This window comes from Amblyomma maculatum, chromosome 6 (assembly GCF_055883805.1).
Source record: "Amblyomma maculatum isolate TAMU_Amacu chromosome 6, ASM5588380v1, whole genome shotgun sequence".
In the NCBI taxonomy this organism is placed as follows: Eukaryota; Metazoa; Arthropoda; class Arachnida; order Ixodida; family Ixodidae; genus Amblyomma; species Amblyomma maculatum.
The window spans coordinates 7,057,846-7,071,631 of record NC_139349.1 but is presented as its reverse complement, the minus strand read 5'-3'; the positions used below and the strand labels follow the sequence as shown (position 1 = coordinate 7,071,631).

The 13,786-nt window shown below is 47.3% G+C and overlaps 1 protein-coding gene across 3 annotated transcripts in view; it reads right to left on the bottom strand.

Annotated features, from left to right (window-relative positions):
• Sin3A (SIN3 transcription regulator family member A) overlaps positions 1-13,786 on the bottom strand; it is a 110,619-nt gene that overhangs the window by 5,028 nt on the left and 91,805 nt on the right. For all 3 annotated transcript variants that reach the window (XM_084605939.1, XM_084605941.1, XM_084605940.1), the window contains exons 16-17: positions 6,834-7,574; positions 2,650-2,997 (exon numbers count right to left, since the gene is read on the bottom strand). In XM_084605939.1, the coding sequence (XP_084462065.1) occupies positions 2,650-2,997; positions 6,834-7,574 (1,089 nt within the window). The remainder of the gene's footprint in view (positions 1-2,649; positions 2,998-6,833; positions 7,575-13,786) is intronic.

Below are 13,786 nucleotides of genomic sequence, written 5' to 3'. Positions count from 1 at the left end.
GTTTTCCTCAGCCATCGCTTCTGCAGCTTTTTGACCTCTCCGTGTGCGACAGCAACCTGAACAACCCGGATGATTTGCAAGCGCTGCAGGTGGGCAGGCTGTTGTCCACACCGGCGGCCGCCACGAAGAAGCACTTCCCTTCATAATCCTGTTCTAGTGAGCGCTAAGTAGCGTGCACTCCTGCCGAGTACAGCTTTCTACAAGACCCCTTTCTTCTCTCGCACTGTCTGTCAGTCTACCATGTCTGAAGCTTTGGTACAGCCTTCTGTGGTTTGACCAACGGCGCCGGTCTCCTAGCAGAGTTGACTCGATAGCAAAGACTCTGTATGGATGCTGGCAGAGCACACGTGCAAACGTCTTCAATTTTATTATTTCCCTGTGATTTTTGACAAGGCGACAAAAAACTGGTCTGACCTTGTCTGGATGATTTTGATGTGTGCGAATAATTGAGACTTTGAATACTATTTGACCTATATGACTGAAGTGTTAATTATGGAGTAAGTAAAATGTTGAATATAGGCTGCAAGACTTGTTGCCCACAAAAATATTGTCAGTCTTTCAACGCTCTTTCTTGTCATAAAACGGCAGCCAAAGTTTCATATAAAATCAGCGCTGGCCGCTAGAGGCACAGCTGTGCATTGATGGGTCATTTTTAGCCAGGAGCACACTTTCATGGTGGTTGGCGAGAGGCATCTCTTGTCAAGATCATTTCAAGAGATCACTACGAAGTTTGGAGGACGGATTACAGGTGAGCACGAATTACTTGTCTGCGAATCTTAAAAATTGAGAATAAACAAAAGGGTAGTGTAGTGGTGTTTTTTTTTTAATATCCTTTTGCACATTGTTTAGGAAGTGCCAATGTGTAACATGAATGAGTGTTTTAACTCGTGTATGCATCGTCCAAGCCAGAATTGACGGCATGAAACATCAGCAAAGCAGCTCGACACATGCTGTTTGGCAGCACGGGTTGTCACTGATTTCCGCAGCTAAACGCAAGAATCGCACACAGGAGCATGGAAGCGGCTACGCAGCAAAGCGGGCGATTCCAAAACGCCGTCTAGCATGGCTTCGATGCCAAACAAGGCCTAGCAACGACCAGAGAGCAGCGCACGACCGGAGTGCCGTAGGCCGCAACACTCGCAGACTGCATCTCAGCAGTAACCTGGCTGGCTGCATCCGGTGCGAATTTGTGTACTTAAATGCAGCTGAGGGCAGGCCTTTTTTGACGCACGTTCCATTTATTTATCAACACGCCACACAAATGATCGATGCTGCAAAGACTAGGTGGAACTACAATACGCTGTTCGCCATCGGAATATTTTATAGCAGCAATATATGGAACCCGGCCCGGACTCGATCGTTTAATCAAAACAAAGTATTGCGACCAACGTGTCAACTATAGGTGCTTGTTTCAAATTTCTTGTCTCGCTGGATAGCAGAAAGTCAATATGTGTTCTGCTTAACACCTTATCCGGTTCAGCTGAATAAATAAAACAGTAAGGTATAGCAGACATGATCGAACCAGACAGTATTTGTTAAACGCTTCCTCGAGCGCTGTTTCAGTGTATGATTTTCTCCGCACAGTACTAGGACGGTACGATTGTCTTCCACCAAGACTGTTTTTAAGACAAAAAGTGCGCTCAAACCGTCAAGAGACAGGTTCCGCATTGAAAAGCGCAGCGCGCTATCCGGACCTGTATGCCGCCAATGCTGCCAAGGCCGCGAACGCGGAGCGATAGCACCTTAGCTATTGGTAGCGCCGCCCCGCGGTGGCGGCGGGAAGGCATCACCACGGCGGCCACGCGAGCGCGCGCTCTCGGCACACTAGCCAGTATATTCTAGGCACTATAGCAACGCGAAGACGCAGTTCCTGCCCGTCCCCCGGCAGGCTCCCCTAGCTGACCGACGATGAATGCAGTAGCGCGCCTGCAGCCATCGACACTTCCAAGCCTGGCCGAGTGACGGTGAAGAAGCGGGACCTGCGGCCGCCGCTTGTGTGCCCCTAGCCCCAAGGTCGTCTCCTGTGGTCGTCGGTCTTGCCTCTCCCTCAGACACCCGTACCCGTGGCTGTGAGCTGTCTGCAACTTTTTATATATTGTCACTTTTGTTTGGGTTTAAAAGTTAAACGGCGTTTAGCCAGCCCCCTCGGTATATCTCTCGGTGAACGCGACTATTTTTAACCGCACGGCGGTTTTAAGGAGGGGGGGATGTGGGGATTCACAATCCCCTTCCTCCATTATAACGCCCGCGCATAATTAACACGCATATTTACACGCGCTTCCCTATTAGGTGGTTTTTATTTCACCCCCGTACGTGGCGTTTCCTCGCTACCCGGTGGTTGTTCTTGATTGCTATTCCCTTGCCGTGTACTCGAGCAAAATAAACTCTGTTCGAGTATGTAACTCGGTGATTGTCCCCTCTGGCCCGAGCCCGCCGCAGTGGCGATTTCTCGCACCGCGGGTTCGGGGTCACAGCTCTGTCTACTAGGGCTGGCACGTCGGGGCTAGAAGACGACTGTAGCGTCTAGCCCCCCCGTGGCGCATTCTTCCGAGAAAGAACCCCCATAAAGTTCAGCATCCAAGGCTTATTAAAAATAGTGAAAAATTAGGTGTCTATGCCACTTGTGAGAGAGCTCAAAGAGGCACCAACCAGCACCAGCTTGAAGCAGTTGTCGTTGACCAGGGCCTGCTCAGCCTTCTTCTGGTAGCTGGACTCCAGGTGTGCCCGATGTGCAGCCGTGGTGCAAGGTCCTCCTGCAGCTCCAGCCCGCTGCTCCTCCATGAAGAGCTCGGTGCAGCGCAGGCAGGCCTCGTCGCACACTATGTGCTGCAGCTGCCGCACTGCATTCTGCACCACCTTGTCCAGCGTGAATACAGTGTAGGCGTGGATGCCGAACATCTCACGCAGGGTGTCCTCGTACTGGGTGCCATCCACATTGCCATCCAACAGGCTCTTCACCATGTCCAAAAACACCGGGTAGTAGTCCTCAATCTCCACCTGTGCACATTTTAACACGATGCCCCATTGAGCAGAAAATTAGCACCAGGGTTCCGCGAGGTGAAAAGCACGATTGGTAAAAAAAGTCGTGACATCACAACCTTATGACCTCCTGAAGCTAATTCAAGCACCTTGCAACACTCAGTAAAACAGTGATAACAGGCTGAAATTGATTACAACATCAGATAAATCGTTTCTAAGGTCATAACATGACAAGCATCATTGTGACATGCAAGAACACAAATTGCACTGAAAAGGAAATCAGTATGAGATGGGAACTTAACCTAAGACACTTGTGTTGCGAGTTTGACATGATACCACTAGGCCATGGATGCGCTTTCATTGAACTTGGTTAAAGGGACACTGAAAAGAAAAGTTAGTTTAGTGGGGTTTATTGGCACAAAGGCTACTAAGGCCATCATGCGCCAAGTGCGAGGTTTAGTCTGTTTTACGTGTGATGTGTCTAAAAAGTTGGTTAAAAAATCTATAAGTCATTTAAAAACTTAGCTTCTTTTGAGAATGAAACAACACATGATATAAGCTTCTTTTGAGAATGAAACAACACATGATGTATTGACAAGTCATTTCCTAGAAGTAGGCGAGGATGAAAAGGAATAACTTCATTGAAGAATTGTGGGAAGTGTTTTTTCTCATCTTGTCCAGTTTTTTGCATGAACATAAAATGTGGATATTACTGTCATCTATTTTCCACACAGTCCACATGTCTGTCTTTCCTGTGAAGTGGGCTTGCATCAAGAGAATGCCAGTTCCTGATCACAAAGAGACCACTCTTAGTGAAAACAAAGTTCTAGTAAGGTAGAAAAGAGCAATAGAGATACAGGTATCGCCACCACAACCGAAACGGCTGAAGCTCGGAAGTGAGAGTGATGTGACACTCAATAAATATCAGAGGCTGACAAATTTTAATTACGCTGCATGTTTCAACCGAGTAGTAGGTTTTGTTTCCAACATAACATGCTTTTATCACGTGGAGGCGACAGCGAAAAGGCAACCTAAATGGGGCAAGGCAAGAAGAAACATACTTTGCAGCGCCACAGGCGGCCTTGTTTTTAGTTTCGGTAAGGTTCCGGCGCAGGCATGCTCGCATAGTTTTGTTTTCAACGTGCAACTACAATGGCTAAGTGCTCTTCGGAAAATCATGTTTTGCCGCACACTTGCGCCGCTTCAGCCAGCAAAAGCCATCACACGATCTGTGGGATTGAGGCCGCTGCGAGAACTTCGATCGTTGTAGGATTTAGAAACCAGATCTATGGCTGAAGCAAGCGAGACTATGTAGACGACGGCACGACTACTGTCGGGTTCTGATAACATAAAAATTGTCATCAGCGTCCCTTTAAAAGGAGACTTTGTACGTCTTATAAAAAGATGTACTGTGTTTGACAAGCAATATGCGAAGAGGATGCAAGACATCTAAAGGGATTAACGCCATCTAGTCATACCCTTTGGGCACAGCTTAACTCCTTCGTTACCACGCATTAACATCAAATTTTTTTGATCAAAATACTTCCAGCAAGTCAAATATCGAATCACATCGTCAACTTTGTTATCCGACGCTGGTGAGTGGCGACACCTACCCGAAAATGGCACCAGCTATTCACTAGTGAGCCTAGACTGAGCCCAGGTGGCTTTATTCCATAAAAATGCACCCCTGAAGATCTGCTGCATGTCAAACATGTATACCCAGCCTCTACAGCCCGTTTGCAGCAGTTTTGGTTTTGTGCCTCACTAAAATCAGCAACTACTTCAGTGCATGGCACGAGAAATGAGAATGTTTCACAAGTAGTTTTTTTTTATGTAGCTGAAGAATTCCGCTGTACAGATAATTTTCTTACACAGTGTTCCTGGGTCATTGATCTTCAAACTGTATATTTCAAATTTTCCTTGTTAATATGTGCCTGTAGATATCGTGCTTTTCTATCTTATCTTTACCAACTCGCCACAATAACAGCAATCTTCCAATTTTTTGTATGTTCCCTAACAACTTTTTTGCTTCGTAACTTACGTTTTTGGAAAGAGCATTCCATTCTGTGCAATTCTGTGTCCTGCAACGTGTGCTTGCAGTATTATTTCTACTGGCAAAAAAAACATCTTCCAAGACCTATGAAAAACGGCTATTTTCTCGCGGTAATAGCTATTTTTGGCAGTGACCATAATTTCATTGCCGAGATAACATGAAGCAGCATTTGCATTGAAAAGGGGTGCTCACGGGCACGGAAGTCACTGCAGTTTGTTGCATTGAGCATAAATTATGGCACAAATCGTTTTTTTAGATATTACAGATGCAGAAGGGTTGTCTTGTTTAAGTGACACCAGTTGTAACCTTTGAAAAGCAGGCAGTGCTGGAAAACAGTGAGTAAGGTTGCGAAAAGGCAGCCAAAAATCTGCAGACGCACGCAGCTTCTAACGCCGGATGTTGCCGACAACTTTGGACTCACCATGAAAAACTTACGACGCATACATGTTTTGAAGCAATATAGTAGTGCCTGTGGCTAAGTTATGCTGCAGCGATGCATTTGAAGCTTACCACCCGGTTAAACATTAAAAAAAAAAAAAAAAAAAAAAAAGGGGGGGGGGGGGGGGGGGGCGAGCACATAGTGCGCCCAACTACAGCCTAGTGAGCCTAGCAGACGCGCGGCTAAATCTCAATAGGACGCTCTCGTCACTTGTCGGCCAAACTGGAAATGGAGACACAAGCGAAGAAGCACGGCGCCAGCGGAGAGTTCGTGAACTAAACCTAGTCTAGTAACGTTGGTTGAACATGTGTCTGCCTTAGTTTTCCTGTGCTCCTTAGTCACACTACATGTGACTGTTTACAGCGGTCATCACAGTTGCCTAAGCAGTGTGCTGCAGTGTAGGTTCAAAAATATCATCCATCCAGAGTAATTACTGCGCCAAAATGCTTCAAGGGAATATTGAAGCTATGTGCAAAACACCAACCCATTATTGAAACAGTATACAGTCAAAGAACGTGCACATTGGTTTAGTGGTTTTCAGACTATGCTCACAGGTGATTGCACATTCCTTGTGACGTTGGTGCACCCCTCGAGTGCACAACTTGGGACGCGCAGAACGCTGCCGCCTATCCAGTTAAATAGTGAAGAGAAGGCCTTCTGCCAACTTCGAGCCTTATAACAGATGATGCTGGCTACTGCCGTACAGGAGAGGAGCAGAGGCATATTTTAATAAAATGAGGCAATCACACTGCCCAAACTGCTACTTGATTATGCACCATAATTCCTGTTCACTTTTGTCAAGTTAAACTTCAGTTATTTCGAATTGTGTGCAAATTGTCACGCAGTTCGAATTAATGAGCGTCCACAGTGTACAAACTATGAACACCAAAATTTCAGAAGCGGAATCCCACACATTTCCACAAGGCTGTAAACAGCACAGGAGTTTAGCCACACAATACAGTACACAATATGCAATGCGTGCAGTCATGACAAACACCCACAGATGAAATTGAAAGCACATCTCTTTTAGATTACACTGCTACTTTTTATGAACTTACCAGTGAATCACTGTGACAGTAATGGAACTCATTAATGCAAAATGTTACCAGCTCGAGATGAATTTTAACAGCATGCATGAATTTGTAGATCTGAAATTAAACTTTACGCCACACAGCTGTACCTAGTTAAAATTTTGGGCCATACACCACAGCTAGGAACAAAACGTGCTGGCATGTGCAGACATACACCTTACAGCAAGGTGAAAAGCAGCAGCTTTTCATGCAAGACGTGAGCATTTCCAACCACTGCAAGACAAACCGGATTAACTTTCTGGGCCATTCAGGTGCTAACAAATGTACCAACCTCGCTCCGAGGCTTGAGGCGCAGCGCCACAGCCGTAGACTCTTTTCGGTCCTTGCGCTCCTTTGCCTCATCAGCTGCCAGGTTTGTCGACTGCCTGTAGATTTTGGTGAGGCGTTCACACAGCAGGTGGTGCAGCCGAAAGAACAGGTACCAATGGTCATTGACAAAGAAGAGTGCATATGAGTCATCCAAATAGAGATTCTGCATGGGTTGCGCACTCAATTGCGAGCCATCTGTGCTACCTGTGCAATCTTCCGAGCTTGGCCGTAGAGTGCCCTTGTCACTGTCTTTGGAAAATGAGTCATCTGGCCGGTGGTTGGGCGTAGAAGGCAGTGGCTGGCTCTCGCCATCTTCAGTTTCCATGTCATCATCCTTGTCGACCTCGTCATCTGAGAGCTCACCCCGTGGTAAACAGAACAAGTCTGGTATAAATTGACGCAGTAGCTGCTTTATTTTCTGCTTGTCCTCTTTATTGATGCCTGTTTGCCGCTTCACATGGTGAATTATCAGGTTGGCTGCATCTTCCAGGATGGATCGGTCAAGGTAAGACAGGCTCATATGTGGTCCCGTAGGCACCTCGCCTGCACCTTCTTCTATCTGTTCACGGCGCTCCTCATAGATGGCCTCGATCTCGTTCAGGAGGCTCTTGGAGCGCAAAAACTTGATGTCATTTTGTTTGAACGTGAGGCCCTGGTGATCCAGCGACTTGAGGTAGTATTTCTCATTCTGCTCTCTCCAGACCTAGTAAAAAAATGCACACAAACAGATTATTGGATGATAAAATATATTGAACCGTTATGTTTAATATGTGCATCTTATTTTGGTATCTTAAGAGATTTAAAAAATGTTAATGCTCAGTACGCAAGGTGAAAACAATTTAGTTTACAAATATAAATCGCTGCTCAAAGTACACTGTATAAATCCCAAGCTGTGGTAAGTTCCCGAAAGGTTCAAGAAATATGAAAAGAAGCACTTTATTAACATGCATCCAATAAATAAATACTTGCCTAGTAACAGTAACAACATACTTCTCGAAGCAGATTTCACCTTAAAAAATTGCACTACAAAAACAGGGTGTCTAGCAAACCACTATTTTCAACATCCCCGACCTTTTCCAGGTTTTCCCCGATTATTTCAGCACAAATTCCCTGACGAGTGAAGAGTCTCAAATATGTAGCTGCTGCTGATAATGAGGGCAGAAAAACCAGTCAAATCTCGATATAACGCATATAACGAATTATTGAATACATATTCTTCCGAAATATTTTTTGTCAAACACATGTATTTTTAACTTCTAATGGCGAACGCGGTTCGGCATAAAGCGGATACAGTCGAACCCGGTTATATCGAATTTTGGTTATATCGAACTCACGGAATATCCCCTTGAAAATCCCATGTAAAAGTATAGGAAAGCCGCGTCATATATCGAACTCAATTTCACCGGTCGTTCGATATATCGAACTCCGCACCAAGCACTGGAAAGTGTGCCTTCCCCAAAGACGATCGCATCACCCTTGGCCGTTTGGCGCGCGACGTTTTCAAGCCACGCGCGGAAGGAATGAGAGGGGACAGCTCTGGACAGCGCCGCGCCCATTCCCCAAAGGCGCTTGCATCTGCAGTTATCGTTTCCCGCGCGCCAACACATGAGGTTTTCAGACTGACGCCCGTTTTCAGACTGACGTCGGACGCTTCCCTCTGCCTGCGACGGCTGACATGGCTATGGCGCCTGCGAACATTAAGAAGCGGCAGCTCTCTCTGTTTTTCTTTTTTTTTGCGAGAGTCGTCCTTTCTTATCGTTGTGCTGTACGCGCGACGTAGCGTAAGATATGGCGGCTGCAGACGTTAAGAAGCGGCAGGCTTTTTTTTTTTTTTTTTTTTTGGCGGGAGCCGTTTATCTTTGCATGTATGAATCAAAGGAAGCACGCGGTCTGCTGCTGCGATCATGACGCCCGCACCAAGCGCGGCGCGATAAATCGAACCAGGCTTGTGCAATCAAGCCATCACGGGCACTCTGCCAAGTTCGCTCCCCGCCACCGGAGGAGCTATAAAAAGATAAACGCGCCCTGACGTTATCGCTGCGCAGCATCTTCGCACGCTGCCAAGAAATGAGCTGTGGATGCGACGACCGAAACGGAGTGACGCGCGCCATCCACATGCAAGCGAAAACGCTCGCGATTTCTGCCGCAGCGACACAGAAGCCTTGTACTGAGGTGTCGTGGTGGCTCGAGCGGCAAGAGGGACGCAGTTCCAACAAGTTTGAAATTTTTCGCTCTGTCGCTGCCGCTCGTCGATGAGATCGCTCAATCGCTTGCATGCGAGCGAGCTGGTCTTAACGCTTTTTTTTTTTTTTTTTTCAAATTCTCGGGTGCAAAAGTGAAGGGTGAGTTCATTATGCGAGTGGGTTGATTACGCGACACATGCGGTATCGTTTTTTGGCATCGTAAGTGCCGACACAAGCCTATTTTTGTATATCGAATTATCGATATATCGAACTATTTCGCGATCCCCTTAAGAGTTAGATATATCCGGGTTCGACTGTATTACAAACTTTGCGACGCCAAGCACTACCTCACTTTAATAGCAGGAGGCAGGCTTCGTTACACTACATGCGTGTTGTGCGGCGCAGCAAACGTTCAGGACTACCTCGCAGGCGCTGACAGCGCAACAGATGCCACAACGGCATTGGGAGTTGACAGCCAAAAAATCTATGGCCTCCGAGATAACCCCTGCGTGCCTGTTCGTGTGCGTGGAGGTGATCTCTGAGGCCATAAGAAATTGTTCGCATCTCACAATCGATGACAGCGCCGCTTCAGCAGCAGCGGCAGCGGCACGATCGAATGTTGCTTTTTGGTTTTTGCGTCTTTCGCGTTTTTTAGTTTTAGTATTAGCGGTGGCGGTGCGGCGTGGCCGTCGTAGCGTTCGGTGGAGGCTGCGTCAGTCGTCGTGTCGAGTGTGGTGCGCGGGTGTGCGTAGTGCTGTGATGGCGGTGAACGTGAAAAAAAGAGCAGCACTGACGTTAAAGAACAAGCTCAAGATAAAATCAGAGCCTTCAAGGCAGTTTACAAGAGGAGACTGATTGACACTCTTCTCGTGAAGCAGGACTTGAAGGTTGACTTGCTGGGAGCATTAAAGCAGCGTGGGACAGCGGGAAAGGCGAAATGATTCCCAACTGCTTTCGGCACGCAGGTTTTGTTCCAGCAGAGGCCCGTGCATCAAGTGGCGATGGGGATGATCCAGATGAAGCAGAAGCAGAGCCCCGCGAGCTCAATGAGCCTGAAACAATTTTTCGCGTTTTGTTGGTGACATGCCCGCAACAATAACTGTAGAGGACTTTGGAGGCGGCGACGACATTGTGGCGACCACGGCTGTACTGACGGAAGCCGAAATCGCTGAGGAAGTTTCTGAACATCCCGCAGACGAAGCTCAGGCTGACCCTGAAGACGATGAGAACATTCCGACTTCACAAGAAGCGCTTGCTGCATTGGATTTACTGCGCCGCTATTGCAGTGCTATTGAGGGCAGTGGGTTTGCCTTTGTTGTGTGTTTGCAAACTGTGGAACAGGGCGTGATAAGGAATGCAATCAACACAAAAAAGCACGCAGCGATAACGCAGTTCTTTGCGCGTAAATAAATCAACGTGACCCAAGTAGGCACCCCCAGAGTTGCTGTGCCTTCTCCGATTGAATGTTGCTGCCCTTGCATGTATGTTCTACGAAATTTTATATTACAAATTATGGATAGAGCAAACTATTTTCCAATTTTTTAACTGTTTGTTATAATGAGGTTTCACTGTAATTCCCAACTAAAAGCTATTTATTAATCATATTCTGCAGTTTACAATAGTAAAAGGCTGTCATTAGTGCTAATGGAAGGTAAAGTTTACTGAAAAATTAAAAGCGCACTGATGCCAGCCTCAGCAGAGCTCTTTGATACTAAGAGTTGCGAAATTTCCTACAGGCCTTATATATAAAAAAACGGCGCTTTTGATTGGTCAGAATTCGGGTGTATAAAGGGGGCCTCGCATCGAGGCACCCTAGGTCACGGTGACCGGTCTCGAGACCGACCGTGCCTAGGTGTATAGTGGCAGTGCCCGCAGGCATTAAAGAAAACTGCGTCTAAGTTACAAACTCCTAAAGTCAGTCGATGTGAAATGATGGTATGTCGCCATCACAGCCTTCTGGCCTCTATGTCCCCTGAATGTGACCTCAGTGCCCAGCCATAATATGAGGTCAACTTTTTTATGAGATCAGCAGTTAGCCTGCCCTTACCACTGATTCTGTCGGCACTGTCTCTGTGCTTGGCAACCAGGTTGCGTAAAGCTGTGCCCATGCGCTTTTGCACGTGATTAATGCATTCTTCCTTAGTGATAGGAATGAAGCCATATACCTTAGCTTCTTGAAGAGCTAAGAATGTACGGCTGTCGCCATCTGAAAGAACAGTAATATAGCGCAGGTTGTTTTGCTGGAGTGACCTTTGGAACAATATGAGGGCAGCTTCCACCTCCATATCTCCAGCTTTCTTTTCAGTACTTTTTGACAGGCATGATTTTCTTTCCTTGTCGAGCAGGCGGGGTCACTCTCTTTTGGCCCTCGCTCACGTGCGGCACAAAAATTCGACAGTACCACAATGTCTAATACAAGACCCGAAAAAAGTTCAATCACGGTGCCCACACCGATATGAGAAGAATGACCGCGCGCCATCCATGTTCCGTCGTATGAGACCGCGATGTTGTCCGGATTTCCTATGTTTTAAGTCTGCGTACAAGTTTCGAAGGGAGCTCGCACATTCGGCAGTCACTTTTTTTGCTGCACGCACCGCCGATGGCGTCAGCTTCGTTTTCACGTACTGCTGCCATGTCTTCGTGTGAAGGCCGCGATGCGATATATTCATTACTGAAAATATATCATTAAGAGCTGTCCGGCGATTGCCGGTACTCGGCATAGCACGCGCAGCAAGAATATTCACTGTGAACGGATGCACGTTCTGATCGCCGTTCACGCGCGGCGAGCTCCACGCCGACGCAATATCACCGCACGTCTCGCACACAAGAACAAGATTTATAGCGAGTCCATATTCACGCGCGCACTTTTGCACTGCGACATCACCGCCGCATGATTTGAACTTGACTTGGTGCGGAAGCGCGTTCACTGATTCCAAGTTCACAATCACGAGCCTCTTATCGTCGGGTGGGGCAGCTGCGGCATCACTCACATGTTTCAGAAAACTCGTTTTCCGGTCCGTAGCACAAACAGATGCGATCTCGCATAGTCTAGCGTCGGCCTTGGTCTTAATCTCTTCGAGATCTGAGGGCGTAAACATAGTTGTGTCGAGACGAACGCGGCCGCTGCTCGGAGCATCGGGCGACGCATCTGAGACCGGTAGGCTTATCTCGTTCTCGGCGGCCCTGTCACAAGTCGTAGAAGCAGGCACGTCGTCGCTGCTTTCTGGCACCGCAGAACACTTCTTGAAATTGCCCGCGAGCAATTTTTTTTTTTTTTCCTGCCGAACTTATGGCGCGTACAAAATTTGGCCTGTAGTTGCGACATCGTTCAGGAACTTCTGTGCCGACGCTGATATGACAAAATAGCGCCTCGCGTGCGGTGCGTCGAGCAGACGAGACGGACCGAAATCCTCCAATCAGAGGAGCTGATTTTAGTCACGTGGGTTCAGCAACGAATTGAATGCGTGCCGTGGCCCTTTTTTGGCGCCGAATTTCTAGTCAACCAATGCGCGAAAAACAGGGAACACGGCGGGAAACTGAAAACCAGAAATCACTCTTTCAAATGAGACCAAGATGACCTCGCTCATGGCCGTTAAATGGACGCTGCGCTTATTTGAGAAACGCAGTTTTTGCGCGGTTTGATGTGCGAATTCAGCGCGTTTATACTTTATAAAGTGCAATTACAGCAAGAATCCTGACCAGGGAATGAATAACCTTGCAGATATGTAGATGGGCTGTAGATTTCGAAAATTCCACTTTCAAAAAATCCATTTTTTCGCGATTTTCCGGCCCTCAAGACCAGTGTCCCCCCTTAAAGGAGTATAGACACCTATTTTTGAAGCGTCAGATGGAATACAATTGCTTTCCTGGTTATACAGAGATGCCCCTCAAGCAATCCCAACCTTGCACGTTGCCGCGATGATATTTTAAAATTTAAAAAACAAGCCAGGCAAATGCTCCTTTTTTCAAGACCCATCGGCAGCGACATCTCTGTGACGAAAACGTGTACATAGGTAAACAACATGATGTCATCAAACAACTGTAACGTGGAGTCGGCAAAGCAAATAGCAGTGACGACATATGGCCGGACTCGAACAGCGGCAGCGCCGCCGCCGGTACTGGCTGTGCCCTGAGAAAGTAATATGCTTCTCGCTTTACTCTATGGCTTCTTTGTTGGTGCATGTTACAATTACCTCACCAGTGTACGTATGGAGAATGCCTGCTATACTCGGGCCCCAACAGCATGCCTGCACAAATGCAGGGCTTTCGGCAATGATGCCTCTTGATGGCGCGCCGGGAACGAACTGCGCCGCTCCCCTCCTACCCTAGATGTCGCTAACCCTAGCTGGTTTCACATCGAAGCGCCAGCGAACGGCGCCATCGGAACGGGCTAACGCTGTAATGAAAGTCGGACTTTAGCGTTGCTTTACTGGCAAGTCCATCTCTTAAAATATTTTCTTGCTTTGAACGACGCCTTCAGCAGCGGAGCTAGCAGACGTCAGGTGCGTCGCACCGGGCAGCAGCTGTAGGAAAAAAACGTTCGCCTGTATCACTGTAATTACTTCTACCAAGACCTCAGTATTGGCCGAACAATCCTCGCAATTTAATCATTACTGATAGTCCTTTGTACACATAGTTATGCAAGCGAATGAACAGCGATCCGCGATAGCTTGATTACCGATAGCGGATGCTATGAGGCCGCTATGACTTGGGAGCCGATTGCGGCAGCCAC